Source organism: Cyrtonyx montezumae, unplaced genomic scaffold (genome assembly GCF_038088225.1).
Source record: "Cyrtonyx montezumae isolate F1298 unplaced genomic scaffold, pur_monq_1.0 scaffold_7, whole genome shotgun sequence".
Lineage (NCBI taxonomy): Eukaryota > Metazoa > Chordata > Aves > Galliformes > Odontophoridae > Cyrtonyx > Cyrtonyx montezumae.
The window spans coordinates 31,229,103-31,244,040 of NW_027072078.1; the positions used below are offsets into that span (position 1 = coordinate 31,229,103).

A 14,938-nucleotide genomic window follows, 5' to 3' on the forward strand; every position below is an offset into this window, starting at 1 on the left:
CAATGCTTCAGGGCCAATAGCAATGCATGTAGAGACCTTGTATTAAGTGTTTACATCTTCAGAATTTCACAAATTGGAACGTGATGAGTTAAGAGAGCACTATTTCCAGCTAAAAAAAATGTTTTCAATCTAACACACAACTAGTATTAGATGAAGCTCACTATCTTTTTTGTAACATTTTATCTAGTTGAAAGATGCTAACAAACACAAACTAACAGATTTACAGTACATACATTTGGGATTTTTGTTTAACTTACATATCTTTGTGATCCATCATATTCACATCTCTCGATTTTTCCCAAGCTGCCATCTGAAAAGTAAAGTTTCTCCGCCCTATGATCAATGGTAAGTCCATTTGGTGTCAGAATATCTGTGCTAATGATAACCTGCGCATTTTTGCCCGAGAGGGTAGATCTCATGATGCTTGGGAGCTGCTCATTCCAGTTAGTCCAAAACATTAAGCTGTATTAAAATCAAAATAATAAAGAAAACAATAAGATACATTTTATAATTTAATTCTCTTCATGTAATGAGCAAAAAAACCCAAACCCAAACAAACAAGTCTACACAGACAATTATGAATGGCATCTCTAACTGTGATACTCAATGGTGAATAAGAATATGCAATATCCAGTATTCCATAAGTTATAGTGGTTTTGTAGGTTCATTAACTGGTATAAGAGTACCGAATTTTCATGAGTCTGCTTAATTCTGGCCATCTCTCTATATTATATACCATTGGAGATAAGTATAACCTGTGAAACAACCTGAAAATAATTCTGCTAACGTGCATATCACTAATTTGTAAATGTCTGTTTACATTAGCTGACTTTTCTTGAAATGTAATGTACTATGAAAATGTCATCAATATTTGATCTCAAACATAAAAGCATACAGAATAACGTGCTGTATATACAGATTTTTATAGACACACACACAGTAAAATTTGTGCCCTATAACAAGAAACTTGTTTAACCTTTACAGGATTCAGTTGTATGAGTTGACTGTGTAACAAAGAAGTAAAGTAGAATTCCCGTGTTCTTGATAATAGCTAAAAAACAGTCTGATAAGAAAGATATAATACATACTTTTGACATTCATCTAGAGCTAGTACGTGTGGATGATCATCTTCAGACATTGTTATTACCGCCTCCCGGTTGAAAGCTCCTTGACGTCTCTGGTCAACGGTATGTCTTGTGATTGAGGATGTTGTTGAACTGGTCCAATATAGAGTGTCCCAAGCTCTGTGATAAGCAAGCCCCTCCACTGACCCAACATCTGAAAGACATGGTTATAATAAAGAACAAATAAGACACTTTCTAAATGCTCTTTTTTTTCTTCTTGAAGATGTTAAGTCGATCCTGCAAAATCATAGTTAAAATATTTCAGCCGATTACTCCATCAGTTCTTGTATATTTTAATCTGGTTTTTTTTTTTTTGTTGTTCATTTTTTTCCCAGAACCAAAGTTTTATTATTTTTGTATACTTAGCCAATTAAAAAAATAATAATAAAATGGAAAGATCAATACTAACAGACTTATTGATGAGTATAGTAAATTATCCTGTGTATTGCAGTAATATTTTCACTGCAATATCTCTTATAAACACAATAGTAATAATAACTTGAAATAGTAACACACTGGCAATAATAACCTGGCAGTAAATTAGTCACAACTTCTGACTTCATGCAAGCCATGTCTCATCAATACATATATATGCCACAATACAACGTTCACTCTGTAAAAAATGTGATTTAGAAACAAAAGCAAATATTACTAAGCAGCTAAAACATATATTTAACATCCAGAAAAGATAAATAGCATCTGATTCCAGTGTATAAAAATGACAGACTGTGAGAAGTGGTAATTGATTCCTACCATTATTTTTGAATTATTAAAGAAACGCACACTGATTACTTCACTTATTTTATTAGAAACAAGTAATTTTAGACCAGAAGGTTTATATGGCTATTAATGAATTACAGAAGACAAAATCTAAAAATATAATGAGGACTACATAATGGTGATATTACAATTCCCTCTTGGCTTGCTGGAAGATGTAATGTTTTACCATGCTTTTCATACCTTTTTCAAGGAGCAAGAACTCCACAAATAACTCACATTAAGCTGAAAGTGGCAACATTAAATTAAAGCCATGAAGTAAGCAATTAATCAATTGTTTTGTTTGTATTTTCTTTATTTATCTTTTATTTCTCTTTCTAAAGCATGTGGAGAATTTCTCACTACATTTTCACAATGTATCTGCAGAAAAGTTGTGGTAAGTTTCTTAAAAAAAAACAAACAAAAAACAGAAATTGAAAACACTCATTAAAGAATTAAAGGTAGATGAACATATGTAGAAAGAGTAATCCTACTGAAGAAGGTGCAAGGTGCACTAATGAGTAAAGACACTAATGAGTAAAGATACTAGTTCACTTTATAGTAACTTAAAAAAGTGAATAGGTTTAAGAATGGGATTGAAAGCAACCTGAAAATTACAATAAATTCTAACCACTGCAAATCTAGATAACAATTCTATCTTCAGGAAAGATTAATGGGTAACAAGTATTCTGAGTACAGTATTTAATAGTCTAATGAATTTATTTTCAATTTCAAGCATTAAAAGAATACAAAGATATGGAAGATATTTCAGTTTTTGTTTTGTAAATAAGAAATTGAACTCAAATATAAAGACTTCCCATCTGATAAAAAAAATGAGGAACTTTAGAAGTGGTGCAGAGGAAGCCACAATGATTAGATACTGATAAATACAAACACAGAACCATTAATACAATTCTAATTCAATCAGTAAATTTCCATTAAAAATATATATACTTACAATTTTCTAAGCTAAAAAGATGGCAGAAAGTACATTGCTACATTCTGACTAATTTTGCACATTACTCATAGTGAACAGTTAGAGCATACATTCCACTGCTTTCACATTTCATATTTTAAAAGTTGAATGCTTCCTCATCTTAATTATGGAAGATTTTACGAAAATCAAACTAGGCCTTTAACTTGTGGATTAAAAAGACAGAGCCATTAGAAAACAAGGATTTAATCAGGATTTGATGCAAATCATAGATATCATTTGAAAGACAAAAACCAGGGGGAAAAAAAAATCAAAACGCTTCCCTCACGTAACCTTTTGAACTTCTAACAACTTCAGCTTTGTTAGTTGTCTGAATCTGTCAAGTGTTTTGAAAGCAAATTGTCAGTATATCATACAGTTTTACTGTTCTGCCCTAGACGAAGGATAATGATGTTGCTCCTGCCAGAACTAGAATCATTACAGTCTACTTGAAATGTAAGATGTGTGTAAGTCCTTATTCTGCAGAAACCAGGTAAAAGTACTCAAATTATAAAATTGGAGCAAGTACCTCATACTACAACTCCAAACCAACATCTGTAATACATTAATAAACACTCTCTGTTATTTGACAACTAACATTTTTTTTTCAGTTTTATCATGATGGTCAATTATGGAATTGAAAAATCCACACAGAAAAGATTTAAGAAGCGTGATTCTGTAGGTAAGGTGATATTAAATTTAATGACAAAGTCCAGAGAGTAAGCACTAAAGCGAACCAAAATTTAAATAACTTCATACAATGGAAGGAACTTAGTTCTTATTAGCATTTGTATGACCTGGATAAATTATCATCAGTACTTCTTGTAGGCAAATTTCCACTGTATTAATAATCAATACTAATGTATTTTTGTTATATCTTGGAAAAATTATTTTTGTTTTAGATGTCAGTCATGAAACTCAAAATTAATATAAGGCAGGTATCAAAAAAGAACAGAAATAGACCTAAAAATGCTCCTTTTGCCACCTGCTGGTGGCTCTCATCAAAACTAAAACCAAATTCATATTGCCAAGGAAGGGGCACAGTAGAAGACTCTCAAGCAACTGCACTCTGGTGTCATGGCATTACCATTTTGCACCAATATTACTTTTATTCATTTGTTTCTTACTCCTTAAGTGATATTACACAGTTGTCTTTATTTTTTTTTCCTTGTTGCAGTAAATCAATCATCATTCAGTTACTTTAAAATATATGTGAAATGTATTCTCATTTTATTTTATGCTACAGTTGGAGGATTCAGTCCCAAATCTACTGACAGGATGAAAATTACTGATTTGTTTGCTCTCAGCCACACAATTTCACAGCATCATACAATATTCTGAATTAGTAAAGCATAAAGAAACTGGAAATGAAAAGAAACACATTTGTTTCACTGACATATTGAATTAAAACAGTGATGGCATTAGATGCCTACAGCACTGATTAAATTTATTCAAGTCATGAAGCAACAGTTTATGATTTTCACATGAATAACATACTTAAATGAAAGGAACATTAATACAATATGATATTAATATACAAATACTCACATTATTCACCTGCCACTGACATTCTGAATTAAATCAGTAATGGGGTGTATAACTGATTAAATATCTACACAAGAGAATGCAACAGCTTATGATTTACAAAGGCAATGGTAGAGCGATCACATCATTATGTTGCCAAATGCTATCTATCACTTTTACTGAACTTAACGAAGATGGATTGCGTACCGCAGATGAGATGTGGCCTATAAATATTGTCATGCTGATCTTCATCTGACTTTCTCAGGGAACAGACCAGCAACAAATCAATAACTGAAGAACTCAGATTAGATCTCCCTCATTACTGCAAATACAAAATAAATACTTAAGGGTGTAAAATTTAAATTATCTAATAGTTCTTGCTTTCAACTTTTGGTGATGTATATACAATTTCACAGTCTCCTGGATTTTGATCTATCTTCTCTGCTTGGAATTCTCTAGAAATCTCACAGTCAAAGCTTCCCTATTTTTTAATGAACAAATTCAACTATTGTCTTCATTTAATTTGATACAAAAACAAAACAATGGTTGGTGAAAAGCCCCTCAAAATAATAAAATCGAACACAAAGAACATTTTCATATCAGAACGTTGGAAAAGTCTTCAATGCTTAGAACTTAACATTAAACATCATCTTTTTTATCTCACCTCTGATTTGGCTTTCACAACTTTCTTATCAGGATACAGTTGAATTGACTTACCGCAGACTGACAAAAAAAGCCGTACAGAAAAATCTGAATAAGAATATGGCAATAGATAACAGGCAATCACTACTTGATCTGAGGTGAAGGACTTACAAACAGTAAAAACAAAGAAACAAACACACACCTGACAAAAAAAAAAAAAAAAAAAACAACTAAGAGCTCAATTAGCATATTTAAGCATTGTTTCCCTTCTACTTTGTTCTTCACGTTCCCAGAGGGGAGGAAATTATTTCTGCTAAACAAAATTTCTAAGATTAATAAACTATTAAAAACAAAATAAAAAATAAGCTGAGAGTAATTACCTTTGACTCAAAAATTAGAGACTGATTTAATTTCTTAATTTCTTCTGTCATCAATTACTTGTAGAAGAAGGCCATTTTACAGTACATTATAAAAAAAAAAAATAATAAAAGCCTTAAACAAAATATGGTGCAAACAACTCAGAACCACAACAACCAATTCATTCATTATCACATTCAGCCTAGGAGTACTATTTTATTTTATGACACATGCAAAGTTTGCTAAAATACACCATAAGTCAGCAAATATATTATTTTTCTCTCTAAAATATAAAATCACACTATAATCTATTACACATTAAAGATTACTAAATGTAATAAAATAGGCTTTGGGTACTTCCAGACAACAACTACCTTAAGACACTGTAAATCGCTCCACAGATACAGAATTATTATTCTTTCAAACATACTGCAGTAGACCTGATTGGAAAGAATGAACTTATGCTGTTAACAAGAGAAATAATACTACTTTTGAGTTCAGAAAACAAAACCAAGTACTCATTTTTATAGAAGGAAGAAAATTGGAATCTCACATGATACAAAAACTTTGTTGAGTTCCTAAGCACTACTAATACTACAGTTTATGTATGACTAGAAATCAAAACTCAAGTATCAAATAAATTCACAGAATATTTCTTAAATATTCAGGAAAAAGAAACTACTGGGTAAATCTATTGTGGGATTTGAAACATTAATGTAGTCTTTATCAGTGAAGGTATATGAAATATTGTACACAATTACTCTATTTGTGAAATAAGTACAGCGTGAATGACAGGCAGATGCTTATGCAGTGAGATGTTCGTAGTACACCAACAAACACATGTAGGTCTATAGATGATTCCTGATGAGACTATTCAATTAAGGAATTGCTCAAATTAAGCATAAAAGGAAAGTACAACATGCAGTTGACGACTTTAATCATATTTACATGATTAAATTATCCAACTGAAAAGCACATGACAGATTTTTATCTTTTCTACATGAACTAACTAAGCAATGGTAAGTATAGGCTAGATGGATATTTCTGTGTGGATATTGATCAACATACCAATGGGACAACGGTGGTAAACCTAGTTTGTAGTTGGGGAAGGTGTGTGAAGCTGGTTGTTTAATACCTGAATACCCATCAACACACAGCAAAAACTAGCAGGCTCACTAACAAGGAGCTTAGTAACCTATGGAGTGCAGATAACACAAACAGGATGGAGAAACCAGAAGGAAAAACTGAAAGGAACAGTGGGCAAATGTACAGAGTTCATGGAACATTCTGTCCATTAGTAGATTTATTTAATAAATAATTAAATATAATTTAATTTTATTAAATACAATCCTTGCATTCTTGCAAGGCCATAACAAGGCTTTGCATTTAGTGACACTAAGCCACAGCTGCTGATGTAAAAGTTAGTGCGCCTAAGAATTTACATCAGTAAAAAAAAATTTACAGGCAAGGTGGACAATTAAAGAAGTCACCATTTCAATCCATCATGACTCACCTCAAATTTAATAGAAAAAAAAGCACCTTTCCTGAATACTGAGCTTGGGAATGCTAGTGACATTCTGAACTGAAAGATCAGCATATGTCAGTTCCCATTATGAAAACATTTTAAGAGTTTCATACCATGAAATTTGTCATATATATATACACACATATATATATAGCTATAAAAAACAGTTATTGTAGAAGTATAAATCAGAAAAATTTGTCCCTCTATAGCAAATTATTTACTACACACATTGCAAATTCTATGCACTAATCATAGTACGCAGTCACATTCAAAAACAAAATGTGAAAAACCAGACATTGTGTTTTTTTGCAAACAAGGCAGCAGTTATAATAATAGCTTTCGATTTTACTACTTACATGTCTTTGGCTTTACAATAGCCTCACACTTCTCCTCCATTAAAAATTGAAAGTCACTGGGACTATATCATATACAGTTAGAATGAATGCAATTCATTTACAAAATGAGAAGCAACAATATTATTTATTTTTAACTGATTAAAAATTTCTTTCTCAGCAAAGAAAGTTCAACAGCTGAAAGGACCTAGTACAATGTGCCATACTTAAAGCTTTATAAGAGAAATGGGAATATAAATGCCTTTTTGACAGTTAAATTGGACCCATTTAGTTAGAAAGAATAGTAGCGAACATTGGAGCACCTTTAAAAGATTCAGACTGCAGAAAGCCTTACAATACATCACAGGACCTGACACTTTATGCTAGCAGTGAATAAATTTTTACCTTCTATAGTCACTAGTGCTTGAAGTTCAAAACAGAAGCAACATTTTTTCCACATAACACTTTGCTTTATACTGAGAAGGATGTTACGCCAGCAAAATGTCTTAGTGTCACTGTTTACACAGCCAGGAAAGGAACAGCTTATACTGAGAGTATAGCATCTTAACATTTTTTCCCCTTTATTATTTGCTTCATTTTGGTTTTCCTCCCCTCTTCTCTCTTTGTTCTTCAATTACCAATTTGTTTTCTTTCTACTGTTGCACCACTACATCAAACCAACTTCAATACCACACTCTTCTACAGAGACTTGTAGACAAATTTAGGAATTATCTCAAACCTATACACATGATAAAGAAAGAAGACTATTCAGCTTAGAAGCTTATTCTTATTTCAAAAAGTATTCCTTGGATAAACATCTGCTTTGAAACAAGCCAAAACAGTTCTGAATTTTGCACTGTATATGAGGAGAGGCCATTTTTGGAATTGCATGAGGGAGGGGTAAGGCTGGGTGTTAAGAAAAGGTTCTTCACCTGAGGGCAGTGGGCATAGAACAGGTTCCTCAGGGCAGTGGCACAGCCTGAAGCTGATGAAATTCAAGGAGTGTTTGGATAGCACTCTCAGACATTGAATTTGGGTTTTGGGTAGACCTGCATGGAGCCAAAAGTTGGACTTGATAATCCTTGTGGGATCCTTCCAACTTGGGACATTCTAAGTTTTTCAAAATATGCAGGAAAATCTTTGGATTGTTTATTTTTATATAAAAAAAATAAAATAAATAATTATAACACAGAATTGACAAATTGAACTTTATCCTACACAACAGAAATAAACCTAGCAATCTTAAAGATTGGACTGTGATATTTAATGTTATGACTATTGCATTTGTATAGTCTCCCCACATCAACACAGGTCTACGATCCCAGAGATGCAAGTAGGTCTTATTTGACAAAAAAGCCATTTCATTTAATATGATGTGGCTTTGGTCTAATGGCTCTGGCCACAGTAGAAATAATATTTTCTAATAGGAAATTTAAAGACAATGATACAATTGATATTCCTCATCCAACTAATTATTAGCTCCACCAAAACCACAAATAATTTACCTTATGAATAGTATATAATCTCCCTTCAACTTTCTCTGGATCAAACTGAAACCTTCAGTTCCTGGTAGAAAAAGATTCTCTTCAGATCAACTCATTAAAAAGAAAATCAACATGCAGATTCTGAGTTGAAAAAATAAACAGTAGCCAATGGTAGATGTGTTATGAGATGGAAAAAGCATGTAGTATACAAATCCTTTATATCAAAAAGATAATTGTTTCTGTTGAAACTTTGTCATTTTCAGTCACTTAAAACTATACTAAAATTACTTTTAGATAAAAATCTATTTAGATCTATAAAAACTAAAAGTACTTCATATGCACTCTGATGAAAATCTATGAAATATCTTCCTGTTTGAATAAATAGGAAAGCTCAGAAGTTTGAAGTGATAGTGTTATTCTGTCTAGGTATGTTTAAAAAGAAAGAAAAATTAGAGCAGAATTCTCTGAGCCGATTTTGAGAATCAATTGTATTGTTTCAAATGAGATTAAATTACTGCAGGTTATCAAAGTCAGATTTCCATATGCCTCCTTTTGTAACCCTATGCCTTTAACTTCTGACTTCTAGTCTTCCTTTCCTATTCTTTTTGTATAATGTTCCATTACCTCATTTTAACCTAGAAAGTATGTATCCGAATGAATTTTCCAAATGCAATGTCTTTCACTGAGTTTTGTTTCATACAGTACTACCATTGATACCTGGTGGAGCTACAAGAATAACTACATTACACTGTAACAGGCTTCTGCAGGTTTTACAGCACTACAGGACACACACACACATATACACACACATAACAAAATGAACAAAAAAAACCCAGACAAAAATATAGCTAGCTTAAGTCACAAGTGAGAAGCAGAAAAATTATAACCTGTCTAAATTTAACTGTAATAGTAACCTTCACAATTAGAAAGTGGAACATTAAGTAGAAATTATTGGGTGGAAGCACAATGTACATACATACCACTCGTTTCTTCATAGTCTGATACCTCCAAAGTGCTTACTCAAAGCAAAAATATACAATAGACTATAATATTTTGCATTCCTTTTTGAAAGACCAAAAGCATAACATCCTGTGCACACGCTACACTGTTGTCTGGTTTTGTTATTTTATTTATTTTGTCATTACACCATCCTGTTGAAGACTAAACTCTACCAGGTACTGGGTTCTTGGTGAGCCTCGAAACTGACTGTAGTGAGCCGGAACAAGTTAGATAAAGTTGTTTATATGCCGTAAATCTACTTTCCCTGGGCCGAAAAATGTGTTAGCTAATGGGTTGTTTATGAGTTGCAAATCTGTTCAGTGAGGTGAAAATTTGTCAGATAATGGGTTGTTTATGAATTCTAAATCAATATTCAGTGAGTTGGAACTATGTTAGATAATAGCTTGCGTATGGGTTGTAAATCTGTTTTCAGTGAACTGGAAACATGTTAGATAATGGGTTGTTTCTGGGTAGTAAATCTGTTCCCGGTGAGCTAAAAACATATTAGATAATAGGTTGCTTGTGAGTTGTAAATCTGTTTTTTGTGAACTGGAAACCTGTTTAATAAAGGGTTCTTTATATATCTTAACTCTGTTTTTAGTGTGCAGAAAAATTCAATAATGTCTTAGATTTGAATGGCATATCTGATTTCAGTGAGGTAGAAACGCATCAGCTAATGTGTTCTTTATGAGTAGAACTACACTCAGTGAACTAAAAACCTGGGACAAGAATATATATAACGTATTCTATTTTCACTATTTGACTTAAACACTGAATAAAATTTTGTCTGATTTGTAGATCTCAGTTTAATGAGGTAGAAAGGAGTTGTACACATATAAGAATGATACCAGGTAATTCTCAAGTGGTTTTGTATCCTGATCCAGTGAAGCAAACCATGCCAAAAATGCCTACTAATCATTTACGATGAAAAAAAAACACAAAGCAAAATGAAAGGCAAGGGTGCTATTTTAAAATTAAATATCATTACTGAAATCTGTCTGCTGGATTCCATTGAATAATTTCTGTCTAATCACATAGAGCCAACATGGAAATCAGAAACTGTTTTGTCCTATAGTGAATGAAATGTCTGATGTCAGCTACTCTTAGCACTGCATTTTTTCCTTGATTAGGTACCACTGTTAGTCAGATACCACTATGGTATCTAGCAGCTCAACAAACTATTTCCTGTTTACAGGGACAGAATGTCTCTGATTGTGGAAAGAATAAGTGATAAAAGAACATCAGTTTAAAATGAATGATTCAATAAAAACAAAGAGGTTTTAAAACATATAAGGGAGAACATTAAATTAACATACACTGGGATGTGATAATCCTTCTTATTAACATAAATAAACAAAAAACCTGAAGTGTTAGTAGGAGGCAAACTTTTTCAGAACTATATCCTACACCATACACAATACATAATACATTTTTTGAAGAATACAAAATTTCATCTGACATTTAATTATTCAGAGCACTGACTCTGATAATGAAAAATGAAATGAGGCATATTAAGATTACAAGCAGAAACACTTCCTAACAATTTCCAAAAAGTATAATTCTCAGCTGTGCTCTGTGGAACATATTTAGTTCTTGCACAACAGTCTATCATAAAAAAATGAGGAATAGTTTATTGTCCTTTTCAAAATCCAGTTTGTATCTGCATTACTGCTTCACCACTTTTTCCTGTCTGTTTTAAATTTAGAATTCTCCACTGGCTTCTCATGTAATAATTTTCATCATATCTCGTAACACCCAAGATAGTGTTGTATCATCCCCGTATGGATAAGTGGTTATGTTTCATGTACAACTAATCTCAGTTCTGAATCCCTAGGTTTTAATGCTTACCTAAGATTAATGACATTGTTTAGTTTCTCTCTAGTATCTCAATATGGATATCATTAACTCCTCTGAAATACGTGCACATAAAAACCTCAAAATTAAACAAAAAGAAGGTGATGTATCATATTTGGAAGATGCTTTTCCACTCATTAATATCAGCAGTTTCCATTACCAGGAATACCTGTCCAGAGCCACTGGGCAGAGAGGTACATAATTATAACAATTAGCCAGTGTTAAGTTGTAGAATGGTATTTCATCAGTTTCCAGCTATTTGCTTCTTTATATTTTATAAATATTTCTATTAACATGCAGTAGCAAAAGGTAATACTTCCTACATAAAATGTATTTCCATGTATTACTCTTTAGTCCTGTTAATATTTCCCCCAAATACCTAAATGCAGCAGTGCAACTTTTACGTTATCAGAAAATCAGGTGATAATTCCTTACAACACAGGAAATAAAAAATGATATAACACTTCAAAAATTATGGAGAAGAGCTACCAAAATGATCAAAGAAGAAACATAATAAATACATGCCTACAGATGAATGTCTATTTTAGAAAAATTACATCCAAACAGAAATGTAATGTGACATAAGATTCTACGAGTTACATTTTTCTTGGACTGATTTTTATTCTTAGGCTTTATTTCTCATAAAGACTTGAGTGCCTTGATTTCAAATTTTACCAAGGCAAACTTAAGTTTGCATTGCACTGAAGTAAGACTTAGTGATATTGATGCTGATTCCTAGAAGAGCTACAGGCTTTGAGTATTCAAAGGTAAAACATAATATGAAGTTTCAGGAAACTCTCCCTATTACTCTGGTGAATGAAGGAAGTGAGAACACCTGAAGTTACTCAGTAAGCATCTTCATTTGAATGATTTTATAGGTTGGAGTTTGGCTCTTCCTGTCACTGGACAGAAGTCACTTTTCTTAAGCTGACTGCAAGGATGCAGTGAGCTGGATACATTGAGGTACAAATCACAATAGCTGACATTACTTTTTTTTTTTACCACATCAAGTCAACATTTTAATGACTTCACAGCTATGAAGTCAACCTTTTTTTTAAACAACTATTCATTTAATAAGGACTATTGAAAGAAAATGCATACTTTGACAAATAAGATTTTTACTTACTTTCTATTAGCACTTTTCTGCCAGTCCAGTTGTCTTTAATAACTTGTATATTTCCAAAGTGTGCATCACTGAAAAATATCCGATTAGTGCCTCTTCCTTTCAAACTGTAATCAAAAGCAAGGGCGATCACATTTTTGAAGTACTCTGGATTTTCATATGGCCTTACTGGTGAATTTAAGTTGTTTTCATCTGAGAGATGTATGCTTTTTAATATTGTCCTTCCTGAATATAAGAGGTAACCTTCATGTCTTAGGCAGGTAATTCCATCTTCTGCAAGATAACCATGTGCACACGCACAAGTTCTTTGTACATTTCCTCGATAAAGACAGAGTTGGTGGCAACCACCATTATTCTTGGCACAGACATTAGTACCTGTAAGAAGAAAGAAAGAAAGAAATCTGTTTTATACTATTACCTGTAGCTAAAGCAAATCAAAATGTAATTTTATAAATTCCAAGAATTGTTCTTTTAAAATTTTTTTAGAATACAAGTGAACTGAAGGCTAAAACAGTAAAGAATACAACTTCAATAACAAACTAAAGCCAATTTTAAAGTATCTAATCTATGAGGAAATATAACTAATTAATATTCTTCCAATTCACAAGTTTATACACTTTATAAAAGGAAAATGATTAAATAGGTTTTTCTCTATGTTCAGATAAAGACTTGGGATGGAGACTATTACGAGTTGTTCAAAATATGTTGAATTTTTTTTTAAACACCTGCCACAGACAAAGAGACAAATTTCGATACCATCACAATGCAGTTGCACTCTTAATTTCTATCAAAATGAAAATAGGTACAGAAGTGTTTGTTTTTATTCTCTGCTTTTAATAAAAAACTTTCCTGACATTTTGTTCTAATTTACTCCCAAACCTGACTTTTAAAACTCTCTGACAAATATATATGATTAAATAATCATTGTCACATTAGTAACTTCATAGTGATAAACTATAATTGTTTCAAACAATATTTAAAACTACAGTAATTGTCAATAATTAGGATCTATTTACCTTTGTATTTTTTGGACTATGTATGAATACAATTATAGTTAGTTCAGATAAATAAGTTTTTGCTTCTGACAGCACTTTCCATATAACAACTCAGCTCTTTCAGTATAGTCATTTTCCCATTTCTGAAAGTATTCTAGACAGTGAAGGAGAAAAAAAACCACACACTTTAAATAGTTTTTGGTAGAAAGCCATTATCATTGTCAGGGAACACGTAGTGTCTGAAAGTACTGTTGACTGAATTTTTTAACTGCTACATTTCAAGCTGAAGATACATTTAAGTAAAAACAATGGGGAATGAGAGTTAACATTAGCAGTGTTGAATTTTGACAAAACTATAACAAATATTGCATTGTAGTCATGCTAAAAATATGTGGAGAATTATCTGCACATATTTTTGCTTGTGGTTTCTTTTAAAAGAAATTTCGAAGCGTTACTAGGCTAGAAAAGTTAATATCTGTTTGGAAGGATGAAAGTTTGGGAAGAAAAAGGGAAATACATAGAAGAGATTATCAGTTTTCTAAAATCTCTCTGTCAACTTCAGTGTTTCCACATTTCACCAGCTGTAAGTATATTTAAAAGCAGCCAGTTATAAAAACAGATTAATTAGGGAATATCTTTACACATGTAGAGTAGAATTAAAGGATAGGAATTTCCTCGTGAATAGCACTGTAGTAGGGCTGGCTCATCAGAAAGGGTAAAACAGGTGTTTGAAAAAAGCACTGATCACGTGGCAATCAGCACAGGTTATTTGTGTGGCTTTTTTATTGTTTGTTTGGTTTTGTTTGCTTATTTTTAGTTATTTATTTTAATAAGAGGTCAGGAAACTAACTAATTCCTTTTCTTTTTTAAGGAGCAATACTTCTAATTCAGCAAACTTAAAAGTAAACATAGATAATATATAATAGAGTGATATAGAAAAAACATTCCAAAAGTATTTTTCACCTGTTTTTTCCCTTTTGTCCTCCTGGCTCACTGACAGCCCCTCCCAAAGACATTAACCATTTGTACCCTAGTAAAATTTGAAAAATGTATTAAAAATTCATTCAGTTATGTTTTGCGAACTAACATAATTTTTTTTTTAGCCTCAATAACCATTTCTCCCATTCCTAATGCAATTAAATCTGTCAAGATATCAATAAAAAATCATTATGCATTGAGAAGCATTTTTATCCAATTGCTCCATTTTCTTAATTCTATACAGAAGGCCCTTCCAAGCAAGAGACATTAAC

The 14,938-nt window shown here is 32.1% G+C and overlaps 1 protein-coding gene across 1 annotated transcript in view; it reads right to left on the reverse strand.

Moving 5' to 3' along the window:
- The window catches only part of LRP1B (LDL receptor related protein 1B), a 575,326-nt gene that overhangs the window by 105,249 nt on the left and 455,139 nt on the right, over positions 1-14,938 (reverse strand). The window contains exons 41-43 of the mRNA XM_065751000.1: positions 12,697-13,068; positions 1,089-1,278; positions 258-462 (exon numbers count right to left, since the gene is read on the reverse strand). Coding sequence (XP_065607072.1) covers positions 258-462; positions 1,089-1,278; positions 12,697-13,068 — 767 coding nt within the window. The remainder of the gene's footprint in view (positions 1-257; positions 463-1,088; positions 1,279-12,696; positions 13,069-14,938) is intronic.